Below are 16635 nucleotides of genomic sequence, written 5' to 3' on the forward strand. Positions count from 1 at the left end.
CTCTTCCAATCCGTCCAATTTCAGCCAGGAACTAGACATTGTCCCAGAATATCTAGCTTATACAACCTGATCACCCTACAAGCCTTATGTCTGTTGTGTACAATGAAGGGAAAATGCAGTTAGCATAACTACAGGAGGGAACAACAGTCTTGGATCATTGCGAACCACTAACAACGTTAATCCTGCATTATTTGCTTGCCACACCTCTGCAGAGCGCATTCACCCAACGGCTTATTTTAGTGTCCACCTTCCTTTGCATAATTTGCATGTGTGTAATCACAATCGCTGTTATCTTTTCACACCAACAGGACACAAAACATCCCATTCTCCCTTTGAAATAGTCTTGTGATTGTAAATTTGACATCCAGCTACTGATAACACCTCCCCATACCCAACACAACGAAAACGGCAGACCTCAAGGCACAAAAAAAGTGAACTTTCTTAAAACCAAAAGAACTGTGGATGCTGGGAATCAGAAACAAAAACAGAAATTGCTGGGAGAAACTCAGCAGGTCTGGCAGCATCGGTGGAGAGAAATCAGAGCTAACTGAAGTTCTGAAGAAGGATCACTGGACCTGAAACGTTAGCTCTGCCTTCTCCTCTCCACAGATGCTACCAGACCGACTGAGTTTTTTTTAAGTGATTTGTTTCTGCTTCTGACAAGATGGCTTGCATTTTCCTCAAGGAGAATGAGGGTTCACACTACCCTGCCAGCAGTTGGCATTAGCTCACACCAAAAAAAAACAGGAAATTCCCCATGTATTGATTTTCTTGGCACATTGATACCTTGTCAATCACTGCTTCTCAGCATCCACTACAACTGCAAACGAGCTGAGGAGATGTGGTCAATTTAATTTGTCTGCTCTGTTCTATTACCAGCAATCCAAGGTGAAAACAAAATGGAAGGGCTTTGTTCTTGCTTTCTGAAGGACCGGTGACATCACTTCTGGTTACCAGAAGTAGCCACAATCATCTGCTTTTTTTCTCTCTCTGCTTTACGTAAAGCGCCATAAATTAAGTCCACTAATTAAGACAAAGAGGCATTTGCGCAAGGAGACGGTTAAGACAACAAACATCCAGCTTCTGCAGTGGGGCCTACCTGTCCTCAGTTCATCCATTCAGATCCATGGCAACGGCCTGTCCATCAAATCAAAACTGGGCCTGCTACTTCAAAAAGACGACATAAAACACACACGGGCACACATATACACACACAGTTATGAGCACAGGTGAGGTTTCAGCTCATTAAGTTACATTTTAGGCATGCTTGCCCCTCAAAAGAGTCACTCCATCAGGGATTAATGGTTTGCAAACCATATGCACTGAAATGGAAACGAGGCCTAGTTCTGAAAGGTGCTGTCATGGCTGTAACCAAGGAGGGTGAGGGGCATCCCCGAATACGCACACTGGAGATTGGCTACCAACAGTATGTATTTTTTTCTAAAAAAGCAGCAAGGTTCACATCAGCAGGTCCCTCACTTCTGTTGAGACTAGGTCAGTTGCCAATTTTAAATCCGAGAGTTTTGTTAACCAAAGGCATTAGTGGGGAAGTTGGAAAGGCTGCTGTGTGTGGATTGAGCTCAACCGTGAACTTATGGACAAGCGTAGGCCATTCGGCCCTTCGAGCCTGCTCCGCCATTCAATAAGATCTGATTTTAACCTCAATTCTACATTCATACAGACCCCGCCCAATAATCTTCCATCCCTCAAGTAATCAAGAATCTCCCTCTGCCTTAAAAATATTTAAAGATGTTTTGTAAAATTTATTTCATTCACAGGTTGCTGCAGGCCAGTATAGATTGCCCATTCCAAATTGCTGAGAGGGCAGCTCAGTGTCAACCACATTGCTGTGGGTCTGGAGTCACATGCAGGCCAGACCAGGTAAGGATGGCAGTTTCCTTCCCAAAAAGGACTTTAGTGAACCAGATGTTTTTTTTTAAAAAGCAATTGGCAATGGATTCATGGTCATCATTAGACTGTTAATTCCAGATTTTTACTGAATTCAAATTCCAGCATCTGCCATGGTGGGATTTGAACCCCAGACCCCAGAACATTATCTGGGTCTCTGGATGAACAGTCTGGTGATAATACCACTAGGCCATTGCCTTTTGAGGAAGGCATTTTCAAAGACTGAAATTGAGGGGGTGTGTGAGTGGCAATCGCCTGTACCATGTTCGCTATCGAGGCAGTGGACCCATTTTCGTCACTGAGGGCCATGTATTTCTGGCATCATTTTTTGTCACATGCGACCCCCGCTCTGAGGAACTGTTTAGACTTGTGAACGACACATTCTGGTTTTGTACGCCTCAGAAAAAGGAATGGAGCTTCAGTAGGTTCGTTTCTGAGTATTTCTGGTTTTTGCCTTGGGGCAGGACCGAGGTGGTAGGCAGAGGCCTAGCGAGCTTGCAGCCTGTGCTCAAAGTTATTCGACAACCTTGGGAGCCAGTTCCAGTAAAGACACTCCTAATATTCAGTGCTGGGCTCTCCTTCCATTCCCCCCCTTCCCCCTTTCCCCCAACCAACCCCAGTCCCCAGCTGCCCCTCCCCCCCCTACCAAAACGGCCACCGCTGACTTCCTGCGGTGGCAGCACGGTCTGTTTGGAAAGGTGGTGGGGGGGGGGGGGGGGGGGGCGGAGAATTAAAAAAAAAATGACTGAAAAGACGAGAAAACTAAAACGTTTTTGCGCCACGTAAACCTTGACTCGTTCTGGAAGCAGAAGGCCCTTAAACCTTGCAAGCCACGGAAATTTTCCCCTTCCCCTCCCCACCCTTCCCCTCCCCCCACACCCCAAGGACAGTGGCCCTTCTGCTGAAAAAGGAAGATGGCAGAGCCGGCCTGAACGCTAGCGCGAGGAGAAGTTGGACGATTTCACGATGGTGATGACACTGGTGGTGTTGACCTTGGTAGGGGTGATGGGCCCACAGGCCACCGTCCTGGCGAAACTCTGCAGCGCCTCATATTTGGAGCGCAGGGCGTCGAGCTCAGTCTTCATGCCGGCGTTCTCCGCAGCAAGCTTCTCCACCTCCTGCTCCAGCTCAGCCTTCTGGCGCTCCAGCTCCTCTTTCTGCGTCACCCGCTTCACTCGGCAGCTGGCCGCGTAGCCGCGGTTTTTCAGGGTCCGCCGCCTCTGCTTCAGGTTCAGGATCTCGTCCTTGGAGAGGCCGCGCAGGTGGTGGTTCAGCTCCCGCACAGACATCGACACCAGCTCCTGGTCCATCAGCACTGGAGTGTTCTCACCCGACTCTCTCTTAATCTGCGGGCAGAAACGACAGCCGGCGTAAAATCATAGAATCCCTACAGGGCGGAAAAAAAGAGGCCGTTTGGCCCATCGAGTCTGCACCATCCCTCCAAAGAGCATCCCTGCTTTTTACCCTGGCTAATTGCACATCCTGGGACATTGGACCCATTCAGTTTGAATACGTGCTAACCATGAAGTGATAGAATCCCTGCAGGGCGGAAAGAGGCCATTTGGCCCATCGGTTCTGCACCATCCCTCCGAAGAACATCCCACCCTATCCTTGTAACCCCATTATTTCCCATGGCTAATCCACCTAACCCGCACATCCCAGGACACAGGACTCTGTGTCTGAGTATGTGCTGAATATGTTCAAACCGTAGCATTGCTATAGTGCAGAAAGAGGCCATTTGGCCCATCGAGTCTGCACCATTCCTCCAAAGAACGTCCCTGTAACCCTGCATTTACTGTGGCAAATTCGTCAAACCTGCACATTCAGTCGGAGTATGCGCTAAGGTTCAAATCATAGAATCCCTACAGTGTAGATAGAGGACATTTGGCCCATCGAGTCTGCACTGACCCTCTGAAGACCATCCCACCTCGACCCAGCCCCTTTCACCCCTATCCCCGTAACCATGCATAGGGTTGTAACCATGGCTAATCCACACATCCCTGGACACTATGGAGTAATTTAGCATGGCCAATCCACCTAATCCTTTGCAGACCAAAATCAAAAAGGGCCAAAAATTTTAAGGCAGAAAGCACATAATAGGACCTTTTGCATGTTGACCCCTGAGAAGTTGTCTTGGAGACCCTTTTCCCTTTGTGGGCGGCACAGTGGCTCAGTGGTTAGCACTGCTGCCTCACAGCACCAGGGACCTGGGTTTGATTCCACCCTCGGGTGACTGTCTGTGTGGAGTTTGCACATTCTCCCTGTGTCTGTGCGGGTTTCCTCCCACAGTCCAAAGATGTGTAGTTTAGGTGGATTGGCTATGCTAAACTTCTTATAGTGTCTAGGGTGGGAAATGCAGGGGTAGGGTATGGGGTGGGTCTGGTTGGATGCTCTTCAGAAAGTCAGTGTGAACTCGATGGGCCGAATGGCCTGCTTCCACATTGTAGGGATTCTATGATATATATGAATTTGGGTTCTTTAGACACTGATTGACGAGGGGAAATCTAACAATGTTTATTAGCCATTAATACCATCCTGAACATGGTAATCATAGGTATACCAGACTCTGACTTACAGCTATAGCAGGTAATAGCTAATCTATCCAATTTCTGTTCTGCACTTCTCTCCCCTAGAGAGTAGTTTACTCTGGTATAGTTTGGCCTAGTGCTTTCCAAAGTGCTCCTCTGGTTTAACTGATCTAACTCCGCCCACTCAATGGTACTTACACCCAGTGATGTGCAGCTCAATACATCATCACGGGGTCATTTCAGGGTCAGAGCTCCTCCCTGTGTCAGTCGTGACTGAATCAGAAATTGCCATTTATGAGCACATGCTATCCAATCAAAATGCTCACAATAATTAAACAGGCCATTCAGCCTAGCAGTGCCATGCTGGTTTCTGTGCTCTTACAGGAACTTTGTTTACCTTGCCCTATCCAACTCCCTCAACACCACCTTCTGTTTCTGTCCTTTATTTAGCTCTCTTGTGAATGCACGTGATTTGCCTCAGCTAGGGAGTGTGGTGGAAGCAGGTTCAGTTAGGTCACGGGATCATTTCCAACTGCCCCGATCTGGGGGCAATCAAGGGAACAGATGGTGGGCAAAAAGGTGTGGACTCTAAAAGCCACTCCCTGCTCGTGCCTTCAATCAAGAAGAAAACAAATTGAGTGTCCCCCCCACCCCACCTTGATCGATAGACTTCAGAATAGAGACTCCAATTGGTCGGCAGCTCCCAGCGACCCGGGTGATCGGTGTCAAGGCCCACGATAGGGAGAGATGCTCACCCTTGCTCACCAATCAACTTTCAGCGAGCGGACTAGTGGATGATCTGGTGAGGGGCTCTTGATGGTGTGTGTTCATCACCCACTTAGCACATCTCACCTCCCACCCTCCACCCGACACCACCAAGGGTCACTCAGGGAAAAATCTCGCCGAGAATTAATGCAGGAGAAGAAATTCGGAGACAAGGAGATCTCTTTTTAAATTCAGCTTGCTGTACGATCCGGTGTGCACTGCCCACAGGAATAGTGGAATAAGCAGAGATTGCAGTATCTTACAGTGACAAAAACAGCACAGAAGCAGGCCATTCAGCCTGCTCCCTGTCCTGGCATGTTTAATATTTGGGTGTCTCCAACACAGGCATGAAAGGGGAGGGATCTTGTGTGCTGGATGAATCTGCGAGGTCAACGTGTACAATATCAGCCACTTGGTCCTTTGAGCCACTCCACCATTTAATAAGATTGTGACTGATTTGGTTGCGGCCCCTACACATGTTTCCTGCCTAGCCCCCTCCTGTCCCATACAAACATCGAACAAAAATCTCTCTAATTCGGCCTTAATTGAATGACCCGGCCTACACTGTTTCCTGGGAAAGAGAGTGCAACAGGTTAACAGCCTCCTGAAGAGGAAAACAACATTCTCCTCGTCTTGGTCCTAAAAACAAGATTGTTTGTTCTTAAATTGTGTCCTCAAGCTCTGCCAACTGGGGAAACATCACCTCAAATGTCTAGTCTGTTGGAGCCGCTCAGTAACTAATATTTCAATAAGATCGTGCCCCCATTCCTCTAAACTCCACTGGGCAAAAACTCAATCTGTTCAAAGCAACAATCTCAACTTCTGAACAGGAGTCATATCTGACTCGAAACATCAACTCCGTTTCTCTCGCTTCACAGGTACTGCCTGGCTGACTGAGGTTTTCTGACATTTTCTATTTTTTTTTGAATTTCAAGCATTTTGCTTTTAACCCGACAACCCAAGTATCCCAGCTAAAATTCCACCTCGCACTTTTAACCAAGGGAGCACAATTCTTTGTGCATGTTCCCCAATCTCTGTTGCAAAAGCTATAGACTATTCACCCATCCTGTAGCTGCCAGATTATGGTGATTTAAACACTTTTCACTGCATTTTTTGTAAAATACAAGTGACAATAAGTTACCATTCTATTCCATTCCTCCGCTACTCTCTCTAAGGAGCCAAGCTAATAAATTCTAATCGACCCAACCCCTTTGTCTGCCCTCACATCATAGAATATACCGATAGAAGCAAATCAATATTTGTTCATCTTCCACACACAAAATTCCCAAAGGGTCAACCCAATTCCCATTATACATAACAACAATGCTTCTCATCTCTTTTATTTGCTTTTGGGTGTTATGTGCCAGACAGTATTTATTGTCAAAAACCATTTGGCATGACGGAAGTGAAGACTTAATCAAGAGTGGGGAAGTTGGGAAGAGTAGGCTGGTCCTTCCTCTACCAAGAGCTAGTTGCCTCTTACCTTCAGTGCTTTACTTGCTCTGTTGCTGCTCATCATGCGAGGAACTTGGTCAGAAGAGGATCCCTAAAAATCAACAAAAAGGGAGAAGGTTAGCTGTTCTGTCTTCTACGCAGCGTTGCCAAAGTTATTCATTCCTGTTGCGGCTCCCAGACCTTCCCAATTTCTGACATTATTTCTTCCCTCGCCACTTTTGCGACGCCTGCTTTTTGTCACCCTCCACAGATCTTGATGCAGACCGTCAGGGATCAGAGATGCCTTTCAAAACAAAAAAGGATGTGGGCATTGCTGACTGGGCCAGCAATTATTTTCTGTCCCTAAATGTCCAGATGGCAGGCCATACCCATTTCCAGCTTAAAAGAGATGAAAAAATATTACTTGGAGGAAGGAATGAACCTCTGAACTAACTCTGTCCTGCTCTCATTCACAGATTGAAAATTGGAAATGGAACAAAGCAGGTACAAAGAATTAACCAGCCCCATAAAGAAGTACTGTAACAACAAGCACAGGTTTCAGACAGGAGATTCTGCAGCAAATGGGTCTTTAAAGCCTGTCCTCTATCGAGAAGGTACAAGTCAGGAGGGTGGTGGAGTACTTTCCACTTGCTTGGATGGGTACAGCTCCAACAAGACTCAAGAAGTTTCCACACTATCCTGAACAAAGCTACCCCACGCTTTAGTGCATTCCTCAGCACATAATTCTGGACCTTGGAATGTGCCAGTCTGCAAACACCCAGTCGGGGTCAACTCTTTACACCAATAAGGTTCCGGGCAGACCAAAGAGCTTCTTTCACCGAATTGATGGTCCTCCAGCTGCGGTCGATGTTTGTCTCAGTCTGCATCCCTGGGAACAGACCGTAGAGCACAGAGTTTTGTATCACAGAGCTGCTCGGGACGACAAAAAAAAAAAAAAAACCACGGCAACTTTCTCCAGACTTCCTTTGCAAAGGCACATTCTAGATGTAGCTGAGACACACACACACACAGTCTCTTCACCATCGCAGTCACTTCAAGGGCAGTGCGCAGTGGCACAGGCTGACCAGGCGTACATCCAGGATCTCACAGGTAGTGCCCTTCTCATCACCTGCCAAGCGATGTCTTGGTGCTTGTTGGTAAGTTCTTGTGATGAGGCATTCTCTTAAATGACTTTGACAGTCTGCTCAGGAACAGCCCAACAGGATCCACCCTCTCCTTTTCCTGCAGGGTCTCGAGGACGCTACATGCTGACCACTTCCTGATGAACTTGTGGTCAAAGGTGCTTTTCTTTGCAAATTTCTCCTTCGCAAAACCAGGGACAGGTAGAACCTCAGTACATAGTGACACTTGGCGTTTGCGTACTGAGGGTCTACGCACAGCTTGATGCAGTCGCGTACAAAGGTGGCCATCAGGGCGAGGGTGACATTGGGTACATTCTGCACCCCACCCTCCTTAACCAGAGCTTTGTACATGAGTGTCCCTACACACACAGTCCAGCTTGGACCTCCAGATGAAATAGAAAATGGCTCAGGTGACTGCAGTGGCACAGTTTCTGGGAATGGGCTAGAACTGCGCCATGTACAACAACAGAGAGAGAGGGAATGCCTCACACCTGATGACCAGGTTTTTACCTACAATGGAGGGGGAACAGTCTTCCTAAAAGTCAGTTTCCGCCTCACCTTGGTGATACGTTCCTTCCAAGTTTTGGCACACACCTGGGTTCCTCTCAAGCATCTTTCCTATACTTCAGGCAGTCTCTCCTGGTGGTGAAGGGGATAGAGGATCGGTCGGCCCAGTTCCCAAAAAAACATTGCCTCACTCTTGCCTCCATTTACCTTGGCTCCCGAGACCAGCTCGAACTGGTCTCAGATTCTCATGGGTCTGCGCACTGACAGTGGATCTGAGCAAAAAATGGCAACATCATCCATGTACAGGGAGGCGTTGACCTGCAGGCCTCCGCTGCCTGGAATAGTTGCCCCTCTCAGGCTTGCATCCTTCCTGATAGACCCAGCAAAAGGCTCTGTACAACACACAAACAAGGCAGGAGGGAGTGGGCAGCCCTGCCTGACTCCGGATCTGATCGGGAAGCTTTCTGATTCCCACTTGTTGATTGAGATTGCACTAACAATGTTGATGCAGAGCAGTCAGATCCAATTACAGATTCCCTTGCAAGAGCCCATCTTGGAGAAAGATGTCCCACATGTAGGTATGTGATATCCTGTCTATGTCTCCGTGTTAATCGTTATTCATTCACTAAAGATATTCTGCTGGGAATCATCTGATTAAATGCTTAAAATGTTGGTCGTATTGGAAACATCACTTTCCAGAAGTGGGTTTACAGCAAATTGACATTGTAATTATCATCACATCCAATTTTGAGTTTCTTTTTTCACTGACTTAATGATAATTGAGCAGAGGGGAAAAGAACAGCTTCTCCTACTGGGGTCAGCTTACTTAGCACAGTCGGGGTTGGGGTAGGGTGTCTAGGGAGGAGATCTGTGCATAAATGCACCAACTGATGTGGGAACAATTTAAATCAATGTCTTTGATCATTTTTGCCTTGCTCGAAACGGTTCATTCAGTTCTGGCTCCGGTGTCTCAGAGTACGTCTGTGTAGAATTGTGGGTAAAATATTGCAGGGGGGTCAAGTTAGTGGTGACCCTCCACCTCACTAGGAATGGAAGTGGCTCATTAACCAGGGCAGCTAGAGTGTTGGTGATCGCACACATTGGGGAGGGACAGGAGAGATTTCACCATTTCTCCAACCGAGAAGTTCTCCCAGGCCGGGCCATCAACAACAAATGGGCATTTCCAAGGCATCCTTATTGTGGTAAGACACTCCCGGCTCTCTACAGGAGTGAAGAGTAAAGTCAATTCAATACTGAGTTGATGAGGGATATTTGGGGAAGGTGGGTTATAAGTTGACTTCAAAAGGGAGGAGGGGGGAAATCGGGTTACAGCAGGAATGCCAATGCCAAGTGTTTAAACAGCAATGTCACAGCTGGTGAAGATCTTCAATGCACAAGAGGTCAGAATGGAAGGGTAACGTGAGAGTGGAGGAGACGACAGAGAGATTAGAATCACCCATGTTGATCAGCCATGTGCCTGGGAGGTTTCCGACAACTGTTCCACACAGTATAAACCATTTCAATATTCTGATCAATAAATATCGATGTATTGTTTAGAAGAGGAAAACTCTCCCCTTTGTTACTGTCTCTGGAGTTTTGCTCTCAGCAGTTTCTAGGAGATTGATCTTCTCTCCTAGGCAACACCATGGAGGTGATTTTTTTCTTTATTTTTATTCATTCACGGGATGAGGGCGTCGCTAGCTAAGCTGCACTGATGGCCCATCCCTAATTGCCCAGAGGGCAGTTCAGAGTCAACCACATTGCTGTGGGTCTGGAGTCACACATAGGCCAGACCAGGTAAGGGCGGCAGTTTCCTTCCCTAAAGGGCATCAGTGAACCAGATGGGTTTTTCCAACAATTGACAATGGATTCACGGTCATCATTAGACTCTTAATTCCAGATATTTTATTGAATTCAAGTCCACCATCTGCCGCAGTGGGATTCGAACCCAGGTCCCCAGACCTTGTCTGGGTCTCTGGATTAACAGCCCAGGTGATAATTCCACTAGGCCATCGCCTCCCGCTTTGTAAATGGTGTAAGGAGTCACAGTCCGCAAAGGACCAGAAGGGGTGGCATGGTAGTTCAGTGGTTAGCACTGCTGCCTCACAGCGCCAGGGACTGGTGTTCGATTCCACCCTCGGGCAACTGACTGCGTGGAGTTTGCATACTTTCCCCGTGTCTGTGTGGGTTTCCTCCGGGTGCTCCGGTTTCCTCCCACAGTCCAAAGATGTGTAAGGTTAGGGTGGATTGGCCATGCTAAATTGCCCCATAGTGTCCAGGAATGTGCAGGCTGGGGGCTAGGGGAAAATGGGAAGGTTACAGGGATGGGGGGGGGGGGTCAGGGGGATTTGTGTGAGATGCTCTTCTGAGGATCGGTGTGGACTTGATGGGCTGAATGGCCTGCTTCCACACTGCAGGGATTCTACGATAAGACACGGGAGCAGAAGTAAGCCATCCAGCCCATCAAGCCTGTTCTGCCATTCAATGAGATCATGTCTGAGCTGATCATTCCCAACTCCATTATCCTGCCTTTTCCCTATAGACCTCAATTCCCTTACTGATTAAAGGTATGTCTATCTCAGCCTTGAATATACTTAATTAGCCAACCCTCTGTGATAAAGAATTCCCACAGATTCACTACCCTCAGAGAAGAAATTCATCGTCATCTGTCTTAAATATGCTACCCCCTCATTCTGAGATGATACCCTCTGGTCCTAGACTCTTCCACAAGGGGAAACAACCTCTCCGTATCTACCCTGTCAATCCCCTTAAAAACCTTGTGTTTCATCTCTTATTCTTCTAAACTTCAATGTGTACGTACAGGCCTAATCTATCAACCTTTCATTGATTATGGATAGCTTGATGGTAATCACTGTAGAAGCTTGGGGTGAGGTGAGGAGGTAGGGTCTCTATGAACCAGCACGGCCGCTACGGGGATTGGACCATGAACTCTGTTCTGCAGCACACACTATGTAGACAAGGCGGGGAATTTTCTAATCCAGCCACTGCCAAGAGCCAAGAGCAAGTGGTGGGGTTGGGGATGGTTTACTGGTGGCAGTGAACGGGACTGTGTCTGAGCTCGGATCCAACTTTTCGATATATCCACATTAACAGAATCGGAAGGCCAGAGAGGAGCAGCATTGGAGCCCTCAAATCTAGAGGTTGCAGAGCTGAGAGTCAGGACTCCAGTGTTGATAAGCTGAGATAAAAGCAGAGATGTACAAAGACATGGAGATGGAAGCAGGTAGTTTGAAGCTGATACCAAGTAAAGATCATATTCTTTGCAAGACACAGACACACACATACAGACACAGACCAGTAGTTCAAAAGAGAGATTGCTGGAGGAACTCAGCATAGGCAGAGACAAAAACAGAATTAAAGGGTGTCCAAACTGTTCACTATGTTTCGCCCTCTTCATAAATGCTGCCAGACTCGCTGAATTTCTCCAGAGCTGGCTGTTTTATTTCAGGCTTCTAGTACTTTGATTCCAGAATTCCAATAATCGCCTGTCTTTTGTAGGGTAACGAGATTAACATTACAGGAGCATTACATCATGATGTAGTAATGGTGGCAGTGTCACACGATTGAGGGGAAGGCGCGAGCTGGAAGGGAGTAGAAGCTCTAACCCGAGGCAAAGATAATGTTTGAGAGATTTGTTCCAACACCATGGGGTTCAGTCCCACACTACCACAAAGGCTGCTCTCAGACTATACATTCTCTGGTCAGAGTCTGCTTCATCGCTGTCACTGCCTTCCCCAAAGTTAACTGCTGTCTGATTCGCAAGTTCCAAACCACACTTTCAGTTCCTTTAGCATTGCTAAATTCCAGAAATTCCCTCACAAACAGCATTTCAGGAACACCTTACACCACCAAATGGACTGCAGTGCTTCAGGAAGGCAGCTCACTACTGGCTTCCCAAAGGCGATAAACGCTGGCCCAGCCAGCAATGTGGATGTGGTGGTAGACGCAGGTGTGCGAGGGTGTGTGTCTAACTGTTTTCTCACACCCACCCTTACTCTCAGGTCTCTTGTCCCCCCTGCTCGCAAAGGTTTTCCTACTCCCACCCCATGCTCTCATTTCTCACAGAGGGAATGCAACAATTTTCAACTCCAGACAGGGTCACAGTGGGGAAAAAGTTTGGCAACGTCAATGTACACACTATTACACGGAATACCGAGCTGTATATGACTCCACTCTGTCTTCTCAAAGTCTCAACAGCAATGTGACTTCTGATGTCAATGTTACATCATATCACTAACACATGCATTCGCCATGTGGAGGTGCCAGTGTTGGGGAGGCGGGGCGGGGGGGGGAACAAGGTCAGAAATCACACGACACCAGGTTATAATCCAACAGGTTTATCTGAAATCACAAGCTAATCGGAGCCTCATTCCTTCTTCAAGTGTTAGTGAGAAAGGTCGTATCAGATGCTGAATTTATAAGTAAATTTCAAAGGGTCACAACACTAATGAGAATGTATTAAACAAACCTAAGATGCTGTTAAATCTTTAATCAGTTGATCTCTTTACTTATAAATTCCGCATCTTATACCACCTCTCTCACTCACTACCACCTGGAGGAGGAGTGAGGTTCCGAAAGCTTGTGTTTTCAAATGAACCTGTTGGACTGTAACCTGGTGTGGTGTGATTTCTGACCACATGCATTCTCATTACAGGAGATCTCTGGGTCATGAATGGATTTGGATTTTAAGTTGATTTGTACTCAAATTAGAAGACAATACACATATCCAGTATAAAAATATATAAATATCATAAAGTATGAGCAAATATTCACATCCTGGTCATAGGCACGACGTTTGTAAGTCGGGGACCCCTTGTATGATATAGGGTGTACAGATTAAGCAGACAGTGAGCATTACCACTTTAAGACACTTAACAGGATCAGACCACCTTCCAATCAGCCACCAGTGAACATCCTCTGGGGACGCAGTCACAGAGGACTAAATTCCCAGAAATCCTCAATCCACAGCTGATAGAAACGATACTGAGACTAAAAAAATATAGAAGAGGTCATGTAGAGAGAATGGAGGTAGGGAGAGGGAAATATTTTTTTATTTCACTCATAGGACATGGCCAGCACTGGATGCCCATCTCTATTGCCTTTGAACATAGTGGCTTGCTCAGCCATTTCCAAGGGCACTTAAGAGTCAACCACATTGCTGGGGTCTGGAGTCACATGTAAGCCAGACCAGGTAAGGATGGCAGATTTCTTTCTCCGAAAGGAAATTAGTGAACCAGATGGGGTTTTTCCAACAATCAACAATGGTTTCATGGTCATCAGTAGACTTGCAATTCCAGATTATTATTGAACACAAATTCCACCATCTGCCATGGTGTGCTTCGAATCCGGGCCCCCAGAAAATTAGTTGAGTTTCTGGATTAACAATCGAGCGATAGTACCGCAAGGCGATCACTTCCCCATAGACTTGCAGTTGAAGAATAGAAGGTGACAGACACAAAAAGAGAGATGGAAGACAGTTATCTGAGGAAGGTGAGAAACAGATTCGCCTTCACATCCGCCCACCTTGATCTCGTCTCCTATTGGAAACAGGAAAGTTGGTTCTTTTTCAATTCAATACCCAACCATTCCTCTGACCACTCAGGATCTATTGGGAGCAGAGGAAATTTCAGGTTCATGACTCTGCCCTCCAGAGATCTGAGCAAAAAAGCAAAAATGAGTCTGACACTCCACTGCAGAGCAGAGGGAATCCTGCACTGTCGAAGAGGTCATTTGAGATGTTGCCCTCTCCAGTGAACGTTAAAGACTCCTTTATTCAAAAGAAGGGCAGAGAGGTTATCCCAAGCCAACATCTCAAATCAAAAATCTGGTCATAATCCTATTGTTGAGAGTGGGAGCTTCCTACGCACAAATTGGTTGCCTTGTTTCCACTTAACAACGCTGGCAGTATTTTCATTGGCTATTACATTTTGGAATGTCTGAGGTCATAAGAATGAGGGATAGGAATAGGCTATTCAGACCATCGAGTCCAGTCTGCCATTCAATATAATCGCAGCCTATCTTGGAGGTCAACTCTACTTTCCCATCCTTTCTTTCAATTTCTTGGGACACTGGAAGTCTGTCCATTTCATCCTTCAATATACTCAATGACAAAAATGTCCAGAGCTCGCCGAGTGAAGAAAATTCTCCAAGATCGACAACCCTAAGTCAACAGCCTTCTCCTCACTAATGTCAGAAATAATACAACGCCCCTCCCCTGACCTTTGCAAAGTCCACTGATTGAGATTCCACAACTAGGTGAAATAACAAGGTGTTCACCTCTGACCCCTTGATGGAAAGGGCCAAATCGACAGCTACTTTTAAAGGGTTGGCCGGCAGTGGTAATACAGTGAGTGCTGTTTCAATGACATAAAAATTGGGACTTCCAACTCAAAGGAACTACAACCGAGACCCAATAAAAGGGCAAATGGATACTGAATGGAATGAAGTCCATAGCTTTAGGGCAGAGCGGGTTCAGGGATCCACGTGGAGGGTGGTTCCATAATAGGTGAGTGGGTAAGGATGGGAACAGGGAACCATCCTTTCTTCTCACTTACTTTATAATGACAGTGGAGGCAGAAATAGTCTCTAAATGGCAATCGATTTGATTTATTGCAGTCACACGTACCCAAGTACAGTGAAAAGCTTCCTTTTGTGAACAGTACAGGCAGATTATAACATACGAGGACATACAGATCATAGTGTTCTTAGACTGAGGCATACAGGTTACAACTGCACAAAGCAAGATCGACATTAGCAAGTTCAACATTATTTGAAGTTAGAGATTCCGTTCAGCTCTCTAATAACAGCAAGGAAGAAGCTCTTGAACCTGTTGGTGCATGTGTTCAAGCTTCTGTGTCTTCTGCTTGATTGGAATCCTAAATGCAGCATGCCCAACAACAAGCTGGCTAGCTGATACCTTACCCACCTACCGTAAATAAGGGACAGGTTGGAGGTGGGTGGAAAGTTGCCAGTCAGATGACCTAGTTTATTTTACAATCCCTCAATGCAATCCTGCCCACCCCCAAGGTCTCAGTGCCCACCCTGTCAAACCTCTTCAGAACCTTGAATCGTTTAATGAAAACGCCTCTCATTCCTCTAAATTCTAGAGAATGTAGACAGAATTTACTTTGCCTCTCATCCCAGCTGATGGTATTACTGGACAAGTGAGTCCCAGAAGGAAACCCGGCCTGGTAGATCATGTCTGGCTTTTCATTGATGTTTCATTTGGTTGAAACTGAACTGAGTCATTCCCATTTCTTTTCCCACACAGACAGTTTGAGAATTCCTTTCCGAGTCTGCTGTTGTGAACTTTTCACTAACCAGAAGGCCTAAACATTCTCAATTCCAAACAACACTTCGATTTCTATCCAAACTCTCCTGGCCTGTAAGCTTGACAAACTAGGCACTTCTACCGGGGGTGACTGGCTTTGCTGGTCTCCTGCTCAGAGAGAGAAGCTAAAATGGAGTTCAAAGACCAATCCCTGATATTTCTGAATGGGAAACAAAAGGGAAAGACTTTGCTTTGTTTACTCCAACAGTCATAAACTCCAAAATATAAACATCTTTCTGTTAACACCACAGGGATCTGCAATCACATGCTGTGGGCAACATCGGATTTAGGTTCTTGTTCCAGAATGACTTGCTGACCTTTCTATTTAAGAAAGCAACCTTCGTAGAATTAACCCATTTTCATTTGTCTCTATTTTGAAATCCACACTCAAAAGACAATAATATAATACACCTTTCATCACATCGGATAGCATTGCGTTCAAGAGACCGGCCTTGCAAATCTTCGCTGACTCACTCTAATGCAATTATATCCTTCCTTGAATATAGAGGCCAAGCCGCACACAGTATTCCAGCTGTGGTTTCATCAAAGCCCTGTAAGCAAGACTTCTTTATTCTTGTACCCCAATCCAAAGGCCATTCATTTTTCTCATTGCTTCTTGTACGTTCACGTTAACTTTGAATTGGATGTAATTGTTCAAGGAACTCAAGACTCTCTGAACATCAACATTTAAAAACAAAAATCCCAACTTTCTATTCTTAGGACCAAAGTGAATAATCTCACTTTCTCACATTATATTCCCTCCACCACCTTGATCCCTGTTCACAATCAGTCTTTGCACCCTCTGTTGTCTTCAGTTTAAATTCTTACCCAACTTGTATTGTCTGCAAACTTAAACACATCATCTTCTAAGTCTTTAAGATAGTATCTAAATAACAAACCCCTAGCAACAATCCTATGGAATACTCCGCTAGGCACAGCCTGCCAACTTGAAAATGCCCCATCTCTGCTTCCTGGCCATTAACTAATCCCTGAACCTTGC

At 46.2% G+C, this 16635-nt stretch overlaps 1 protein-coding gene across 2 annotated transcripts in view; it reads right to left on the bottom strand.

Annotated features, from left to right (window-relative positions):
* Window positions 1-538: 538 nt before the first annotated feature.
* Window positions 539-16635, bottom strand: part of LOC109925329 (transcription factor MafK-like) — a 54177-nt gene continuing 38080 nt past the window's right edge. For both annotated transcript variants that reach the window (XM_048617586.1, XM_048617587.1), the window contains exons 3-4: window positions 6685-6747; window positions 539-3254 (exon numbers count right to left, since the gene is read on the bottom strand). In XM_048617586.1, coding sequence (XP_048473543.1) covers window positions 2844-3254; window positions 6685-6720 — 447 coding nt within the window. In that variant the 5' untranslated portion in view covers window positions 6721-6747 and the 3' untranslated portion in view covers window positions 539-2843. The remainder of the gene's footprint in view (window positions 3255-6684; window positions 6748-16635) is intronic.

Source organism: Rhincodon typus, chromosome 37 (genome assembly GCF_021869965.1).
Source record: "Rhincodon typus isolate 14 chromosome 37, sRhiTyp1.1, whole genome shotgun sequence".
NCBI classification, from domain to species: domain Eukaryota; kingdom Metazoa; phylum Chordata; class Chondrichthyes; order Orectolobiformes; family Rhincodontidae; genus Rhincodon; species Rhincodon typus.